This window comes from Molothrus aeneus, chromosome Z (assembly GCF_037042795.1).
Source record: "Molothrus aeneus isolate 106 chromosome Z, BPBGC_Maene_1.0, whole genome shotgun sequence".
Classification (NCBI taxonomy): Eukaryota; Metazoa; Chordata; class Aves; order Passeriformes; family Icteridae; genus Molothrus; species Molothrus aeneus.
In genome coordinates this window covers 569,368-588,587 of record NC_089680.1, presented here as the reverse complement: position 1 = coordinate 588,587, position 19,220 = coordinate 569,368, and the positions used below count along the sequence as shown (strand labels likewise).

General features: G+C 44.1%; 2 protein-coding genes across 10 annotated transcripts in view; both read right to left on the bottom strand.

The window, feature by feature from the left end:
- DYM (dymeclin) overlaps positions 1 to 10,559 on the bottom strand; it is a 210,578-nt gene extending 200,019 nt beyond the window's left edge. For all 7 annotated transcript variants that reach the window (XM_066569260.1, XM_066569261.1, XM_066569265.1 and 4 more), the window contains exon 1: positions 10,458 to 10,559. The gene's annotated coding sequence lies outside the window, so the exon portion shown is untranslated. The remainder of the gene's footprint in view (positions 1 to 10,457) is intronic.
- A 4,532-nt stretch (positions 10,560 to 15,091) lies between these two features.
- CZH18orf32 (chromosome Z C18orf32 homolog) lies at positions 15,092 to 18,905 on the bottom strand. Of its 3 annotated transcripts, none has more exons than XM_066569041.1 (4): positions 18,861 to 18,905; positions 18,366 to 18,452; positions 16,525 to 16,761; positions 15,092 to 15,888 (listed from the first exon to the last, which is right to left on the bottom strand). In XM_066569041.1, the coding sequence occupies exons 3-4, from the start codon at positions 16,750 to 16,752 to the stop codon at positions 15,814 to 15,816; spliced, it is 303 nt and encodes a 100-aa protein (XP_066425138.1). In that variant the 5' UTR covers positions 16,753 to 16,761; positions 18,366 to 18,452; positions 18,861 to 18,905; the 3' UTR covers positions 15,092 to 15,813. The 3 variants fall into 3 exon arrangements, with proteins under 3 accessions (XP_066425138.1, XP_066425139.1, XP_066425140.1); XM_066569042.1 differs by having other exon boundaries at positions 16,525 to 16,766; positions 18,861 to 18,899; XM_066569043.1 differs by lacking the exon at positions 18,861 to 18,905 and adding an exon at positions 18,588 to 18,846 and having other exon boundaries at positions 16,525 to 16,766.
- Between the last annotated feature and the right edge of the window lie 315 nt (positions 18,906 to 19,220).

The following is a 19,220-nucleotide window of genomic DNA, read 5'->3' as shown; positions in this document are numbered from 1 at the left end:
CACTGCAGAAGCTGGCACTCCAAACCCTCTTATTATGTGTTGTACTTGATCTGTGTGAGGAATGAGAAGGTTTAAAATCTTCATGCTGCTTCTCATTTTTATAAAGAATTTAATTAACTAAGAGAACCAAAACAATGCTATCAACTACGTGCCAGGTATAATCCCAAGCACTTCACATCTTTCCAGGGCATCAACTTCAATAAACTTCTACCTTTTGGGACAAAATAACTGTGACTGATTGGTTTAAAAGTTTGTATGAAAAAAGGCATCACCATCAAGATAAAAGTGTTGTGCAACATTAACTGCAACCTAAATACTCACTCCTGAGCTGGCATAAAACATAAGAACAGGCACGGCTGTATCAGAAGATGTAAGCCACTACCCAGCAGCAACTTTCCCCCCCCCCCCTCCCCCCCCCCCCCCCGTTTTCTACGAAGATACAGATGCAAAGTATCAGATACAAGATATCAGATACAAGGATCACGACCATACTGATACTCTTACACTCATCAACTTTGCAGTAGCAATTACTTCCAGAAAAGATACTTCTAAGGGCAATTAATACTAATAAAGAACTGTGTAAATATGAAGAACTGACTAGAAACAAACAAAAAGCTGTAACATTAGCAGCCATCATGGAATTCATATTTGAGATTTAGAGCAACTGCAAAGTACACAAATATGTCAGAAACAACAAAGGGCCAGCACAGTCACAGAGTAGAATATAAAATATTAAAGAGATCTTTAAAATTGAGATCCTAAGAAAACAAAAAACAAAAAACAAAAAAAAAACAAAAAAAAAAAAAAAACAAAAAAAAAAAAAAAAAGGTGACTATTTTCTAAATTTTATTTGTAGGAGATTCTACAGGCAGGGACACCTTGTACCGGACCAGGTTGCTCCAAGCCCCATCCAACCTGTCGTGTTTGCAACATGTTAACTACAGCAAAAGCCAACAATGATGCTGTTGGGCCTGGACCTATATTTTGACACAAGCCCTGTCCCTTTAAATGACTTAAAGGCCCTACATTTAAACCTTTGTTTCTCGGAGAAAAAGCAAGTCTAGTCTCTGTCTGTTTCAAGCTCCCATTCTCTGCTCATGTTTTCCAGCTTACTTGCTCCAAGACAAACAACTAATGGTGAAGAGAACCAAGAGGCAGCTGGAGCTCTGCCTTCAAATGCCTCCACCTTCACCTGGAACTCTTGAGTTCTCCATGCCAGAGCACTGACAGTGCCCAAAACCCTTCGCCTGTTCTCCTAAAATGAGTCACTGTATTCTCTATTTACAATCTACTCTTACAGCTCACTGCAGCTCCCAAAGCCCCCCACATTTAAACCACCTTCCCAGAAACATGACAGCAACTGGAACAGGTTTCAAGCTAATTCTTGAAAAGGAATCACGCTTGCTGTCCAGATTTCCTATGGCATGCCAGCAGGTTCAATACCATTAAGACAAAATCCAAAACAAAGAGGGCTTTAACAGCAAGTCTTAGCAAAATTTTATTGTCTGTTTTCAGAGTCAGTGTCAAATCACAGTGCCCAAGAACATGCCCAGTTCCACAGCCACGCTCCCAAGCAACATGACAAGCTGTGGAGCCCACTGTGAGCCCTCCAGCCCTAATGCCCAGCTGGCTCCCTCCAAACTGCAGAGAACATTTTTCATTCCACAAACCTTCCCCAAAACGACAGTAAAATAAGGCACTGGCTGATTATTTTCTCCTCTAAATGAAATAAATATCAAGCCATCCAAATATCAAAATAATCCTGCTTGCTTGAGCTTTAAATACCTGACAGTACTTTGTAGATAAGGAGACTTGGCGAGCTTCGACTTCCACTCATTCGAGAGCCAACAAATCTTGGAGCAATCAAACAAACATACAGATTTTTTCTCTCTGTTATGGCCCAGGTTGTTTCTTTCCTCTCCTAAGTACATTACACTCACTATACCCCTCTGAAGTAAAAACCTCAGCAAGTTCTACTGATCCTTCCTGTAGATGACTACACCTACAGACACACAAAGCTAACTCTTTCCATCAGGAACTTGTGCTATCCCAAAGCTTGATGAAGCGCTCTGCAATGACTTCACGATGCAGCCTGAGCACCTTCAGCTCCTACAATCTGAACCACAGGCCCTGCTTTACATAAGCAAGACATTTCTGAGGAACTCCAGCCATCAAATGACCCAGGAAACAAGTCTCTCCTTCAGAGTTCATGAATATCCTACTGGAAAAATGACTAAAAATAATTTCAAATAGAAAAAAAAATCAACATTTAATTTCTGAGCATTTTAACAACAGTAACAGATTAACCCCAATGCTTGAACTTAGCTGATTACATGCTAGTCATGATCTCAAACGCATTTCCAATTCAGCTGCTACTAAATAATATCAAATTAAAGGACAGTCAAATCAAATATTTCTTTTAGAAACAGCTGCCTTTAGCTGAAAAGATCACTCACATAAAACATGTAACCACTTAAATGTCCACACTGCTTTTGATTAAGAGGCACTGCTTCTGTGCCTGCATGCTGGTTAAGACAGTAGAGGTTCAAGCTACTGGATAATATAAAAGGTTCATCAGTACTTGGAACACATTTACAACAGTATGCTTTAAGCAATATTTAAAACATTTACTTATTTATCCACGATTTTTCCTTCAATTTCATAACAGCCTCTACTGCACAGAAAGGCTGCTCCAGGGGATCCCAAAGAAACTGCAAAAAACAAGGTTAAACAACTTCTGCTTCCTCACATCCTAAAGTGGGATAGCCTAAATAAACACCAAGTCACAGGAAATTCACTCCAGGAAAGTCAGTCCTCACTCTAGCAGTAAATTACCAATGAATCTGATTTACTTTTCCTTGAAATACATTAAATAAATAAATGCATGGTTCATTAAAATAAGATTTTACAAAAGGTTAATCTACTTATCTGCCCCCCCACACACACCTTCTCCCCCCCCAAAAAAACCAAACAGACACAACTTATTAGCAACTCATTTAGTTTAACTCAGTATTACTACACCCCCAAAGAATCATAGCCTGATCTGCAAGTGTCATTCTCTATTAAATCCAGCATCTGTTTAGCCCCAGAGCTTGGCTCCATAATGCAGCAGTAGAGGCTTTAGAGCAACACAAAGGAGTTTGTTTTGCACATCAGGACTCATTCCAATCTCAAATTGCTAGGGGTAGGTATAAATCCCAAGTTTACTGTTTCTTCTAGAAGATTTTAGTATTAATTATTAACAAGGCTTACAAGAATATAATTTTTCATCTGAAAGAACATTAAAAGCAATTCAGCAATACACAGATGCCATGTGTGAGCTCCTAAGTAACTCAAGGTACAGATGTGTACTGTTGAACTTGGGAAAAAATTTCTCATCCTCTATACATCTTCTATTTAAACAAGTTTAGACAAGTAATTAGAGTTCCTTTCAGGATTATATCTCCTACTGGTCTCACAGCTTAATTGCTAATGCTGGAATTTTATCTGCCCAGTACAGCCAGCTGCCCCCTTCCAAAATCACACTTGCCATGATCATCTGGCATAGTCTGCAGACATCTTGAGTAATATAGATTACATATAACTGTGGGATTTTTTTTAGAAATTATTTCTTTAAAGTGTAAGAATTTGAGATGGTCATGCACAGATTTTACAATGTCATCTGAGATCTGGTTGCTAGATTGAGTCCTCAACACAATTACATGAAAATACTGAAAACATCTTAAAACCTAACAAAAACTTAAATTTCTATACATAGAAGGACTCTGGTTACCTTTATACTTTGCAGCTTTACGAACTATGGACACTGTTTTCTTTCCAAGCAAAGGAGCCACAATCACTGTAAAGGTGAGAACATGAGATGTAATGCCGCTCGTTCAGAATTACCAAAGCACTGCACTGAGGCTTTCGGCTGATTCCTATTTGTATCCAAGAACTGCAGGTTTCAGACCATCCCATGAGACATTAAAGCATCCCACAAAATCCTAAGATAAATCTTGCCACAGAGGTATGAGACTACTGCAATATATTTACACATAATTCTCCATACAACAAAAAACAGAGAAGTTAAATTAACGTTATGTATTGTCCAGCTCCAATATTTGAATTTTACTGTCTGCACAATATATTTGAATTCTGACGACTCACCCGTGCTACAGTAATGTTTCATAGATTCATAGAATGGTTTGTTTTGGAAGGGACCTTTAAAGGCCATCCCAGTCCACCCCTCCCATGGGCAGGGACACCTTCCACTATCCCAGGTTGCTCCAAGCATCATCCAACCTGGCCTGGAACATTTCCACAGATGGGGCAGCTTCAATTTCTCTGAGCAACTTTGCAGCTTTCCAGACATATTAAGTGTTTATTACCTGCACTGCTTGGGGAACTCTTTTGGGGAAGTTTTGGTGCTGTTAAAAAGGTTGAAAAAATCCCTGAAGAAATGAGATTCTGTCTTTCTACAAAACAAAAAGCAGTTATGCAAATATTTCATTCATACTCAGAGATCACTCACTAATTTTCACATAGAAGTTCCAAACTGTAAGAATTTTTATTTTGCCAGTTAAATTGCTAAGATTTTCCTAAGCAAAACTAATGATGCAGAAATACCTGGCAATAACAATTCATGCCAGTTAAAGAGATCTTCAGGAAAAAAAACCTTTACAATCCTCAGACTTTAGGAATTCTTGCCATTTTAGATCAGAAAAGAGGATTGAAATAGTGTTTGTTTTTAAAGCATGTTAATGAGTCAGAATATTCCAGCTATAATTTAATGCTTAGCAATCTTCAAACAGTATCAAACCACTATTAAAAATTCACCTTCTCTGATACACCAATTAGCCACAACCAAGCAGCCTGGGAGATTTCAGAATGGAAAAAACATATCCTTCAAGACCAATTAGAAAAGCTTCCGACCGTTTTTAAGTTAATGAGTTATGCAGGAAAGACTGTTTCTGCTTACTTTACACTGATTTGTAATTTCCCCCCCTTGCTACTGCCTTTTTGCCAACAACTCCTTTCACTCCTTTCTTCAGTTCCCTTTACCCACCCCTTTTACTTTTGCATGTTGAAACTGTTCAGATACATACCAAATCCCCTACCCTCCAGAAAAAAAACCCACCAAAACCACCAAAACCATAGTTTTATGAGAAGTAGTAGACAGGCAAGCTGCTTTTGTGACAAACACAAAATAAGTTCTCTTTCAGAGAACCTGGCTGACCATGACAGGGTCTATCTTTGCAGCTTGGAGACCAATACCATCTATCATAGCTTTCTAGATAATCCCGTTTCTCCTCTACTCACTATTTTTCAGACACTGCCAAGTTTGATGGCTCCTGTCAGGGATACAACCCTCTAACCTATTTCCATCTCTGCAGTAGCCCAGTACAGTAACTATTCACCAGGTACCAAAACGTCTTCCTGTAAAGCTCAGCACATCAGGACAGAAGCATTTTTTGGATGGCAGTAAGAAATGCAACAGAATTATGAAGTGGTCCCCACGATGCCTAAGAACAAGAACAATAAAATTAAAAAAAATTTAAAAAATTTAAAAAAAACCAAAACAAAAAAAACAACAACAACATCTTAAGGTCTTTAGGCAGCTTCAACATAAATTATCTGACTTGCTCACTGTTTACTCAGCTGGATGAACAAACACAGCATCTCTTTTGGTCCTCCTGCTCTGTTCTAGTGCCTTCCCCTTCCACAGTAAGGACCTGAATCGAGCAGCAGTGCAGTGACATCAGAATGGTCCTTCTGGGTTCCACTGAAGCCTGAAGAGACCTGCACACAGCAGAAGTGACCAATCTCAACAGATTTACTGCAGGCAAAGAAGGCCCCTCACAGGGAAGGCAAGCAGCTGAAAAAACAAGTGATGATGCTATGTTTTCTGCTCCAGTTCCTCTTCCACAACATTTTCGTGGGAGTCAGTCATCAATAAAAGCCTAATTCTGAAGAGCACAATCTGCTTCCTTCATGTCCCACCTACGGTACAGTTGTTCTGCTCACAGCTGAAGAAGGGATTTTTCAAAACCTTCATGGTGAGGCCGGATGTTGTAGTACTTCCCCAAAGTGCTCAACAAGGGATGCTGTTGTCTTTGACAGCTCACACTACACAGTTTGTCACATTTTAATAAATGCTCTGAAAGGAGATGACAGAAAAATGAAAACCTAAATTCTATAAATGAGACTGAGGTGTACTGATCGTGTTTCTCAGTGCCATCTCAGAAAACGAACACATTTTCATACGCTCTATAATCTCTAAACTCCAGGTTATTGGTGATCCACTCTGCTAATATCTGATCACCAAATCTAGTAATTTTGTTAAGCAGATGCCCACTTACTAATCTCAAAATACCTTACTTCAAGTGAACTACTAGTCACCTCCACAGGTCACCTTCAAAGCCATGTCCTGAACTGGAACTACTGACTCACAGGAGGACAAAAACAAGGAGGACAACCTTGCTCAAGATGCTTTTCCCTACAGTTGTAAGAGATCAAAAATAATTTACACAAAAATGCCACTCCAACCTTTCACCTCACAACAGAAACTTCTGATACAGAGGGCTCTAAAAAATATTAAAAAGTTACGTGATAGCCTCGAACACCAATAAGCAAATACGGGCTTGTGGCAAACTAGACCCCAAAATTATTATATTTCCACCCAACATGTATTGGCCTTTCCATTAGCACATACCCTTAGTGACACAGCTAATCTAAATGAAGCTTTTTGTCCTCTATTCCCTCAGTCACCATGCTCTGGCAGGGCAGGGCAGCAGGTCAAACCTCTTGAGGAAGCTTTTGCTGAATCCTGCATGTGAAATGCCTTTCTCTTAAGGCATTTCACAAGTTCAGAGAGCTCCTGTTTAACTTTTACAGTTAAAAAAACATTTAGAGCATTTAAGGACTTCTTTGTCCAATTTACAAAATAGGCAATTTATGCAACAAAACATATCTCTAGTCTATTAACACAAAATCCCACAAGATCAATTCGGGACTCCTCAATTTGTTCATTTTTAGTGCAGGCAATTACACACCCATGCTAAAACATGATGCTTGTGGCCAAATCTCCCTGAAGGTTCAAAAGCCTCTCTACCTATAAAATTTATCAAGAGTTAACAAAATTTAAAGCTATAAAAACTACAAAGATCACTTTTCTGTCGAAATTCCTACATAACAAGTTATGAAATAAATGTTGCACCAAGCCTACCAATTTGAGAGCAGAATGACAGCATCAGTTTCACAAAAACATTCTGTCACGGGGGGGGAGAGGTGGTGTGCAGGCAATTATGAAAAAATTTAATCATGAAGAAAGGTACCTCTATCCTTACTCTTACAATCCAACACCCCAAGAAAAGGTCAGCACTCAAATACAGCTAGTGTTTTTTGGAGTACATGCAGAAATAAATTCTTTAATCCAATTAGTAAACACTGTCAGAAGGGAAGAAGGCTGGGTCAGGCACACCTTGTAATTTCTGTGTAAAACACCTGTTACAAAACTATTACAGGTAAGTAACACATTTTTCAAAAGTTTCAAGAAGTGAAAATTCAAATACTATCTCCACTCTCTGCAGTGGGCAGGAATTTCTGTAAGGGTTTTATTTGCTCTCACCAGTGAGATTCCTGCTGCCAGCCAGGACAGGTGTGCTGGAACTATAAAATGAGAACAACAAACTGAACTTTAAACAAGAATATCAAAGGGATATGGAACTTAAAAATAAAGACAAATCAAGAATGAGCACAACCCACACTGAGACCTGCCTTCACAGATTAGGAACAGACAGCACATCAGAACCAACATTGCTGGTTTGACATTATCTTCTCCCAGTGGCCAAAAAGGGACTTTTATTACCACAAAAACAGAAATGGTTTTCAAAAACAGTTTTACACCAACTCCCTGATAATCTATGATGGATTATAGTGTTGGAAATTTTGTTCAATATGAGAATGCTTTGATGACTTTGTCTCTTTCCTCTATTTATTAAAAAAAAAACACTCAGCACACCTACCTCAAAAATTAATTTATAGTAATTCATTGTTTCTAATTGAAATGGACAGGTGGGTTGGATATGACACAAGTCAGGCTAAATGTAGCCTGATTTAATAAGTCAAGTAGCTTCAATATGGAAAGGATGCTAAGATTACTGTTACACACTAGTATTTCCTCCCTATTTCACTATCAGACCTAAGTAACACCTGCCTAAAGGCCACAGTAATGTTGCAAAAAGATAATTCAAGCACCATTTAAGCTTCAAACAGATGCTCAGATGTTTGTTAAAAGGCCTGCATTTGTTTCAGTATTGGTATATTTTGCTATATGTAAAAGTTTATACAACTATTTTGGTATCTGTGCTCTTCCACAGTTTGGGCATTAACCCTATTTTTGCAACAGGATTATTTGTCTCTGCTTCTGAAGTTTCTCACAGCTGAAGACCTAACTACAACATAAAAAAGCATGTTATGCAGAAAGACAAATCTGCTCTGTATGGGTAATAATTTTATACTATATTACAATCATAATTTATATTAAAATATTACATTAATATGTTATATAAAATATATCACCTATTTTCAGGATCCACTGCAAATTCAGTTTTACTTGGCAGAGTGTGGGATTAGTTGGAGGTGGTATAGACTTTCCACTCTAGAGAATACACTTTGAAAAATACTGTTAAAATCATTAATCATCTACTGTGGCATCAGTTCAGCAGCCACCAAACAAGATTTCTTGCTTTTAGTGACTTTTGTCAGTCATCAGCATGTTAAAAACATCCTAAGGTCTTAAAAACACAGCATGTCAGAAAATGCCAGAGGGCAGGTTTGGATTAGATACTGGGAATTAGGAGTTGCTGGCTGGGAGGGTGGGCAGGCCCTGGCCCAGGGTGCCCAGAGCAGCTGTGGCTGTCCCTGGATCCCTGGCAGTGTCCAAGGCCAGGCTGGATGGGGCTTGGAGCAGCCTGGGACAGTGGAAGGTGTCCCTGCCCATGGCAGGGGTGGAACAGGATGATCCTTAATGTTCTTTCCCACCTAAACCAGTCTGGTATTCTATGATCTCCAAATCTTCCTTTTAATCGGATAAAATCACTGGAAGGAAGCACCAGATCCATCTGAGTTTAGCAGTAATGTGCTACAAGTACTTTTTTTATTGATTCAGCAGGAAATATGAGGGATTAGAAGCTCTGCTAGCAAAACATCAGCACGGGACTGTAAGAGGAGGAGCTGAGGGATGCTCCAGCCAGGTGACGGTGCTGAGCTGGGTCCATCATTCCCCGGGCTGTCCACGGGCCTCTGCTGATGCAGCAGCAGTAGAAAGAGAAAACAGCCCATGGAAATGACAGCAGGAGGCCTCCCAAACTCCTGGCAATCCAAGGAGAAATGGCAATTTTCTAGTCGGCCCAGCTGGAGCACCCAGAACGTTTTTCAGTTGGGAATTGACACAATGTGGGATTACACAACCCTGCATTGGGACACGGGACCCAACCACCTGGGAGCCTCCTTCCACCCCCCTGCCCTCCAAAAGTGACCCGTGATGGAAATATCAACAACTTCCTTATTTCTGCAAACACCTACAATGATTAAAAATGCAGCCCAGCACATTATCCCTCAGCACAGGCAAGGGAAAAAATTAGATTACGGCCCCACAAACTCCCAGCACAGATTAAAAAGAATAAATAAATAAATAAACAAACAGTGCTTGGCATGAAGGCATATGAGGTAATGCAAAGCCCGGCAGCTCAGGTGAGATACCAGTTCAATTTTAAACTAAAGTATGCCTCACTTTTGATATATATTATCATTCATAAGTATAAAAACAGTGTGGTAGGAGTGAGGAGGCAGAGTGAGCCCCAGGAGATCTGAGATCCTGCAGAGGAATGAAAAGACTCCATCAAGAACAGGACGGAAAATAAATCAATTTATCATCTAGCCATGAACAATAAATATCATTAAGAGCACACAAGAAAAAAACAGGTATAAATCTCTGGCTTTTCAGTCCTGGGCGCATTTAAAGGGACACAGGGACATCCCAGGGACCCCGAGGGATCACAGGATCCCTGTAAGGGAACACTCATGATCTGGGTAAAGGGACACAGGCACATTCTGGGAACCCTGGCAGAAATCCCTGGATCCCTAAGGGACACAAGGACATCCAGGGGACCCAGCGCGGGATTGGTTCCTGGATCCCGAAGGGACACAGGTACAACCCAGGAACCCTGTGAGGGATCCCGGGAGATGCCCCAGCCCGGGCGGGGACACGGCGGATGCCGGTGCCCCGGCAACTCTCCTCAGCGCCGGTGTCGAATTACGCAAGGCATCCCTCCGTCTATCGCGACACAGGCCCGCGCCACGCGGGGACGGTGACGTCGGGGCAACCGGGGGATCTCGGGGGCCCCCTTCGGAGCCGGCAGCCGCTGGGTTCACCCGTCGCCCATGCCCTTCGAAGGCACCGCCGAGGGCGCGCTTACCGTCCGTGCCCTGGGCCCGAGGTCGGTGGCGGGGTCGGTACGGGGGTGCCTCGGCCCGCGCCGCTCCCGGGTCCCCTCACGGCCCCTCACGGTCCCCGCCCGCCTCCACGTCGCCGGCGCTGCCCCACTGCGCGTGCGCAAGGCCGGCGCGGGGCGGGCCGCGGGGCATCACGGGAGTTGTAGTTCGTGACGGGAGGGGCGGCCATGACACCTCCCGTGTCAGCCTGGGTGATCCCCCCGCGTGGGCAGCAGGGCAGGGGGGATCCTGCCCCTCTGCCTCTGGGCTCAGGTGAGAGCCCACCTGCAGAGCTGCCCCAGCCCTGGCTCCAACAGCACCAGGAGCTGGAGCTGCTGCAGCCAGTGCAGAGGAGGCCACGGAGCTGCTGCCAGGGCTGGAGCCCCTCTGCTCTGGAGCCAGCCTGGCACAGCTGGGGCTGTTGAGCTGCACAAGAGAAGCTCCAGGGACACCTCAGAGCCCCTGCCAGGGCCTCCAGGGGCTCCAGCAGAGCTGCCCAGGGACTGGGGACAAGGCCTGCAGGGACAGCACCCAGGCAATGGCTCCCACTGCCAGAGGGCAGGCACAGATTTTGGGCTCTTGGCAATTAGGAATTGCTGGCTGGGAGGGTGGGCAGGCCCTGGCCCAGGGTGCCCAGAGCAGCTGTGGCTGCCCCTGGATCCCTGGCAGTGTCCCAGGGCCAGGCTGGATGGGGCTTGGAGCAGCCTGGCACAGTGGAAGGTGTCCCTGCCCATGGCAGGGAGTGGCGCTGGAAGAGCTTTGAGGTCCCTTCCAACCCAAACCCTTCTGTGATTCATTCTGATTCTCTACTCTGCACCTGTCCCACATTTTCAGTGGGACATGAGGTAAGACCAGTGAATCCAACAGTGAATGTCTGAAGGTGGGAGGATTTACCAGGCCCTGTCCTGCCTTCGTGCTGCTTTAAATCGTTGTTTCTCCAAGAGCAACCTCCAAAGTGGGGTTTGTGCCATCAGTAGCAGGTTCCAAGGTACCCATTGGCTCATTAAAAGGGGAACTTCCCAGTGTAGTCCTGAGTTTATTCCCACATTCCATGTGGTGCGTGACAGCAAATCCCCGTCCGGGCTGTTCCCCATCCCTGTCCCTGGGCTGTGCATGCCAGCAGCAGGTCTGCAAACAGCACCGTGGGTGTAACCCTGAGCAAACACTGCCACGTTACAGCTCTGGGGCTCAGCCCGTGCTCACACAGCGCTGGGTGGGAATGGCTGCGCCCACAGAGCTGCGGCCTGGTCAACAGCACAGCTGTGCAAACGCTGTGTGACAAAATGTAAAGGTTTTGTAGAGCAACCCCCATGCCAAAAACAAGCACTGTGGGTTATAAACACATCTACTCACAACATGTCAATTTGTGTTTCACTGTCATCCCAAGGACAGGTTGGGCAGGGCTTGGAGCAACCAGGGATAGTGGAAGATGTCCTGAGGATGTGACAGGATGAGATTTAAGGCCCCATCCAACCCAAACCATTCAGTGATTCTAAAACAACAGTGAAATAAAGATACAGCACTATTACCTAAAAGCATTTCTAATGCAAAATGATCATGGCAAACATGGCCTTCTAGAGCTTTTCAATTAAATTACTGCAGCCAGGTTCACTGAAAACAGGAATATTGGCAGTCTGTTACAACCAAAATATGATTTAGTTCAGCAAGCATTGCTCTAACAATCAGAAGACTACACAAAGATAATCCCTTCTTTCAAGTCTTAGGCAATTTAATGAAACAGTCATTTCTCACTGAAGGAGATTTTAGTTAACCTAAGTGTAAATTAAATTTCTCTTCATTTTCTTCACCTGCAAATTCTGCAGCCACTGTTCTTTCAGCAATAATGTTCTCCTTTGCACAGAAATCATGAAGGAATGCCCCTGAGGACTGAACCTCTGCAGTCTGTCGAACAGCTCCCAAAATTCAGCTGGGACATGATTGCTCCATCTGGGCAATAACAGCATAATGTGCTACTGTCATTAGATCAGAATTTATTTTCAGTTTAGACATTCTCAGCAGCTGATCATGTGCAGTCTAACATGCCAAAATTTTCTTTCCTGTCAGGATCAGGCCATCAAAATAATCAGCAACATAAAATTAATTCTTTTTATTTAAGAATTTTTGGCATATATTTGTATTTTTTTAAATGCGTTTTTCTAACTTCTTGGCATCCAGCAAATGTGAAAACCAACATACAGAAGGTACCATTAAGACCTTCTTATTAAGAAAACTTGAAATTAGTTGATTTGAATGATGTTTTTTCAAATATTGATTTATTGATCTTTCCTCAATAGTATTTAAGCAAAGCCAGACAGGTTTAATGCTGAAGAACTTGGGACTAGATTTGCAGTACATTGGTCCCCTAAAGATGCCAACTCTGAAATTTTCTAAAAGTCTTCAGTGTAAATGGAGCTGCTACTTGGTCTAGGGAATTCTGGTAGAAGTCCACGTGCCACCATCAGGTGCCTAAACCTTTTGTAAATCTTGTTTTTAGCAAGTAACAAGCACGTGGGAATTTTCTCAGTTAAATTCAACTCACTCAATCAATATTATTCTGTCACATAAGGATTTCCTTAATTTCTGCCTGCTTCTTCTTCTTAAAGAAGGCTTTGTGCAGTCCTTTGCGTCCCGGCAGATGATCTCATGCACTCCAGCCCAAACCTGGGCCTTTGCTTTCACTCGATTTTCATTTAGCTATTCACAACACAACAGGATTATTGACCTATTCTTGAAAAAGAATAGGGGCAGAAGAGTTATAACACAAATCTCCTGACAGGGCTTCCAGTGAAGTGCCTCACACAGAAAGTTTTGTGATGTAGATTGCTCCCTTTAGCTATAACTGCAGCTAATAAAAGCAGTGGAACACCATTCCAGAGACCATAAATGTGTAATCTTACTTGCATTATCTGCCTGTTTTCCTTTTTGCAGCTTTTGCAGAAGGCCTGGTGTTTAAATATGGTGCTGGCAGACAGCTGGAAGCCTGGTGCTGCAGCGTAATCTACTATACACTTTATTTTCTCTGTTATTTTTCAATGCATTTTCTTCTGTAATAATATCCTAAATAACTAAACAAAAATTATGCAGACTTTATAAATTGTCTGAATACATTTACAAATTAAATTGTCTGAATAAATTTACAAATTAAAACACGACTTTTTGTTGTGTTCCCAGCTGTTTAGAGGTGGATATACTCTAAAACTATGGCCTGTTTATAAGATGCCCAGCATATTAAAACAGCATGGAAGGGACAATCCCTTCAGCAATGCTCAGGATGTCAGAACATGTATTCTTGTTTAGCTGAAGAGCTGCAGATTGCACTGGGCATGACTGAGGCACCTCCAGTGCTGGGGACAGCTCTGGGCCCTCAGGACAAGAGAGACCCTGAGGGGCTGGAGCGTGTCCAGGGCAGGGAACGGAGCTGGGCAGGGGCTGGAGCCCCAGGAGAGGCTGAGGGAGCTGGGCAGGGGCTGAGCCTGGAGCAAAGGAGGCTCAGGGGGGCCCTTGTGGCTCTGCACAGCTCCTGACAGGAGGGGACAGCCGGGGGGGTCGGGCTGTGCTCCAGGGAACAGGGACAGGAGCAGAGGGAACGGCCTCAGGCTGGGCCAGGGCAGGCTCAGGTTGGACACCAGCAGGAATTTCCCCATGGAAAAGGAGGTCAGGAATTAGAAGGGGCTGCCCAGAGAGGTGTTGGAGTTCTCATCCTGGAGGTGTCCATGGAATGACTGGATGTGCCACTCAGTGCTCTGGGCTGAGCAGAGGTGGGGAACGGTCACAGGGGGACTCAGTGGTCTTTTCCAACCTAAATGATCCTGGGATTCAGTGATCTAGGAGGAAGATGCAATACACTGATCCGATGGGGGGTAATGTTCCAAGGATGAGGTAACAGCTGATTAAACAGCGATTCCAAACTCAGGTCCAAACCGAGTCGCTCATTAAGGAAGAGAAACAGCATTAATCAAGGTCTGACACGGAGGTGTCTGTGCCTGAGCTCATTGCAAAGTCATGGCTGTGGCTGCAGGGGTACAGGATCTGTGAACACTGCAGAGCCATTCACACCAGGTCTGACCAAACCAGGCACTGGCAGGAAACGAGGCACCTCACCAAGGGCACCAGGCAAAATTAGACACCAGAGTAATTAATTAACTGCTGAGAGAAATCACAGTCGCAAGAATAACACTGGACCATAGTGACAGGTCAGGGACTGCCTGTACAAAAAGTGCATTTTTAGGCCTGACTGAGAGAGGATTTTAGGGAAACTAAATCATAAAGAACAGTTCAAAACTGCTGGAATCCAGAACTGCTGGTTTAGTTTTGAATCTTTTAAAGAGCTCTCTGGTGTGGTATACAGGAAAAAGCAGGAATTACCACTTTCATTCCTTACTAAGCACAGGACACTTAAAACCCTTCACAGCTGGGATGCAAGACAGCAGCAGAATCCATCTTGCCAGGAAGAGGCAAAGTTTGCCCAGTTCACTTTATCACAAATTCAGTTATTTCAGGGCCTCCTTCTGCCTGGGGCCTGTCTACAGGTTTTCAAAGATTTTGTCACCACTTCAAGTGCTTATAGCTCTGAACACTAAGAATTCTGCGATTCTGTGCAATAATTGCATGAAGCGACTTATTTTTAAGTAAAATCCCAGTTTATTATAATGAAAATTCCACAAGCATGGTAAAGAGGTTTTAGTTGGATGTTGAGTTTTCTTTTTAAAGCCAGAACTGCGCCATTATAAATCACTACAACAGAACATAAAGCAACATTCTCTTTCATCATGCCTCAGGAAAAAAAAAAGGCATAATATTTCAAGGAAAATAATTAAGGAAAGTATCACATCAAGACTTTCTGCTTTTAGTAAGCTAAGCAAATTTTGTATGCAGCACAACTCCTCTAGCTCATCCATAGATTTCACATGAAAAATCTAAATTCTTCATAAATTATGAGCTTTTGTTGTCACAATGTAGTCCACAGTTCTTCACCAGGAACAGAAAAAGCCTTTAAGGTGAAAGCCTCAAGTACTGCACTAGCACTTAGTGACATCAAGATGCTAAGATACATTTGCCTTTCATAAACAGATTTATTCTTACATTATTTAACCTAAACTCTAATCACACCAAACAGCTGGCAGATGAAAAGTAGTTCCAGCGAGAAAAATACAAGAACATCAGCTTTCAAATATTTTAAATAAACAAACAGCTGTCATTTTAGTGGCAAAAGAGACTCTCCTGCAAGCAATTAAGTTTTTTATTCAGCTAAAATGTGCAAACAAAAAAGTCTCAAATTGAGAGGAATATCAGCAGTTCATACTGTACACGAGGGAATAAAATCCTTAGGAATTAACTCCCTCAAGCTGTTTTCTTGTCATATACTGCAGCAGATCCCTTTGCAGGACTTCCATTTGCAATGCCATTGCTTTCCAACTGCAAACAAAAAACAGTGTCATTAATGAGATGTCAAATTAGAACTTTACATCTAAAACAGGAACAGCTGGTGACAAAAATGGCTTTTAGAAGCAAGGCCAGCAAAGATAAATGGAGAAATATGGAGCAAGAACAAAAAGTGGTGGTGTCTGTGTAGATTTACAAATAATTATTGTTTCAGGGGGAAGGGAGGAATGAGAGCAGCGACAACATTTATGAGTCTTTGCATTGTGACAGAAGATAAATAATAAAAGCATAATTTATATGCACTAAGCGTTCTCCCCCATTACAAGTGGCAGAGCTGGCTGAAGAGAGAGGCTGTTTTTAATTTCTGCTGGTGATTTGCCAAATATTTGACTTTTATCTTTGAAAGAACAGCCAGCTGTTAAAAAAAATAATAATTAATTAAGCTGTTTCAGGATACAGGCACAATTCCTCCAAGACCAGAAGACTCAACTATTATACTAACTGCATCTTGAAGCACCAATTCCTAGATGGCACAGCAGTGGTAATTGCTGTTCCCAAGAAAGTAGCCACCAAAATATCTGTCAGCACACCCAACTGTTCACCCTCCCGAGCTACCACTAGGTGGCTCATCCCGGCGCTTCGCTGCTTAGCTGGGTGAATTAATCTTACTTTATGGCTTCCAGATCCGTCCTCCTGGTCTCTCTTGGCAGCCGCAGGTCCCCGAGGGTCCCCAGTGCTGCCTCCTGGCCCCTGCTTGGTGCCTGGTGGCTCCTGCACAGCTTTCTTGGGCCAGACACGCTTGATGAAGGGGGCAATCATGGGGTAGATGTAGGGCTCCACAAACTTCTTGTAGACCCAGAGGAGAACAGGGATCACGATGCAGGGAATGCACACCATGGCTCCCTCCTGCGCTGGGACAGAGATGGTGGGGGTAGGGGGGAAAACAGCTTAGGTGGGAGCATTTGTATGCCACAACCTGAGAAAACAGTATTTACAAAGAAAATAAAATCCATATTTCATATTCAAACGTAATTATTCTGTAATTATTAAGCAGCTGCTAAAGCTTCAAAAGTGTTGTGTGTTCCAACGTTATAAAGTCTCCAACAAAGGGAACATTCTTGCCATTTTAACAAAAAGAAACAAACCAATTTGCTATTATTAATCAGTCCTACAGATGCAAATAAGGAAAACAAATTCAGGAAATAAGAGTTTTTGCTTAAGCCACACAAAAACAGTTTAAGCAGCAAGCTGCCAGTATTAGCCCAGTTCCCACTATATTATGAGTCTAAAGGGTTTGTTTTGCTCAACCCATTTTTATTTAAGGAGAAACTAAGCAGCAGAAAGCAAATCCATCCAATGGGTTGCTATCACTGAAGGGCAGGATAGTGGAAAAGGAGAAAAAATTCCAATCAGGATTTGAGAGAACTAGCATATGGGTTACTGTCTTCCTGCTGCTCTCACTTGATCCCACACCAACCCCATACAATTAACTGTTGGAAAATGAACCATGACCTCTCTCTGAAACCCACAAGGCATCAAAATTTGCACCTTGGGGTCTATGCTAAAAAAAAAAAAATAAGAAAAGCAAAGCAAGGAGGCAGAGAGGTCCATCTGGGAGAGGAAGCAGTTAATTAGGGCTGGACCTGTCCCTGCCACTGCTGACAGCAATATATTAGACACACTCTGCTGCCACACAACTTTGCCCTTCACAGTCCCCCTCTCTAGGCTGCTGACATCTCAATTCTCACACCAAGAAGCAAAACAAAAGCTTTCCAAGATGGAGAATGAAAAGGCAGATGTGCACACCTCACGAGGGACCAGTTTTGCTTTTTATTTTATGTTATCCTGAGGATTTTTAGCCCTGTGGAAAAGGAGAGCATCAATTTCCAGTTGACTGCTCTGGCTGCTTCAAATACACTTTAAATCTACTTTCTGAGGTCTGAGAGGAATCTTACATTGAGACAACACAAATGAGGTAACCCTTTCAACTTACTAAAAAATATATTTTCAGATACTTTATTTCAGATATTTCAGATACTGTATTTTCAGATACTCCACCACAACTTCCTAAGTATTAAATTTGCAGCGAAATGTGGATTCATCCAGCAGCTGAAGAACATGCCTGGAGGGAACACCTCAGGCTGTAGAATCATTACAGAATTACGGAATTATTTGGGTCACAAGACAGCTTCAAAATCATTTCCTTCTATTCCCTGCCATGGGCAGGGACACCTCCCACTGTCCCAGGCTGCTCCAAGCCCCATCCAGCCTGGCCTGGGACACTGCCAGGGATCCAGGGGCAGCCACAGCTGCTCTGGGCACCCTGGGCCAGGGCCTGCCCACCCTCCCAGCCAGCAATTCCTAATTCCCAAGAGCCCAAAAATCTGTGCCTGCCCTCTGGCACTGGGAACCATTCCCTGTGTCCTGTCCCACGGAAACACAGCCCCTGTTGTGCTGCCTCTGCAGCCGCTTCGTGTCTAAAAAATTCCTGCCCAAAAAATCATCCCTACCTCCGCCTGATGCACCAGCGATCCCTGGGATCAGCGTGGAACACCGTCCTGACGAATTCCTCCGGTGACCTGGTGACGCTTCGCCAGCTGGTTAGCAAGGAAAATAACAAAAAAGGAGAAAAGAGGAGTGAGGGGGTGGCCGGGCGGGTGATGTCCTGCGGCGGGCGGTGCCGCTGCCCTCGGTGAGCCCCCGGCACGGAACGCGCTCACTGACGGGCAAACCTCGGCACGGCACGGCACGGCTTTGTTCCCAGCGCCCGGAAAACACCACAGGGGCAAACCCGCCGTGTTTTCCCCGTTTTCCATAAAGGATGAGGAGCCCGGGAGGCTGCCTGATGTCAGGCGTTGCCGTTCTGCTCTCCGGGGGCGGTTGGGGCCGGTGCAGCCCGTGAGCCCCCGGCCAGCGGCGTGGCACGGCGGCCGTGGGCCGTGCGGGGCGGGGTGTGGGGAAGGGATCATTCCCGGCTCCCGGTGCTCCCGGTCCTCCGCACCCACCTGCGCCCGCACCGGAACGGCCCCGCGCTTCCGGGGCGGTGCTTCCGGCCAATGACCGGCGGCAGCGCGCATCACGTGACACACCAGGCCACGCCCCACCCGCGCAGACAGGGACGCGGACGCGGCCCCGATTCCTGATTATCCCGGACTTGGGAAGGGGGGAACTGTGGGATGGCCCGGCAGCCGGCGGGAACACGCGGCCCGGCTTGGAGGGCCGATATTGGGAAGGAATTGCTGGCTGGGAAGGTGGGCAGGCCCTGGCCCAGGGTGCCCAGAGCAGCTGTGGCTGCCCCTGGATCCCTGGCAGTGTCCCAGGCCAGGCTGGATGGGGCTTGGAGCAGCCTGGGATAGTGGAAGGTG

Excerpts from the sequence above, each read along its gene's own strand:
- CZH18orf32 (XM_066569041.1), bottom strand. The coding sequence starts at position 16,752 with ATGGTGTGCATTCCCTGCATCGTGATCCCTGTTCTCCTCTGGGTCTAC. Across the intron at positions 15,889-16,524 it reads ACGGATCTGGAAGCCATAAA|TTGGAAAGCAATGGCATTGC; the intron begins GTAAGATTAATT and ends TTTTGTTTGCAG.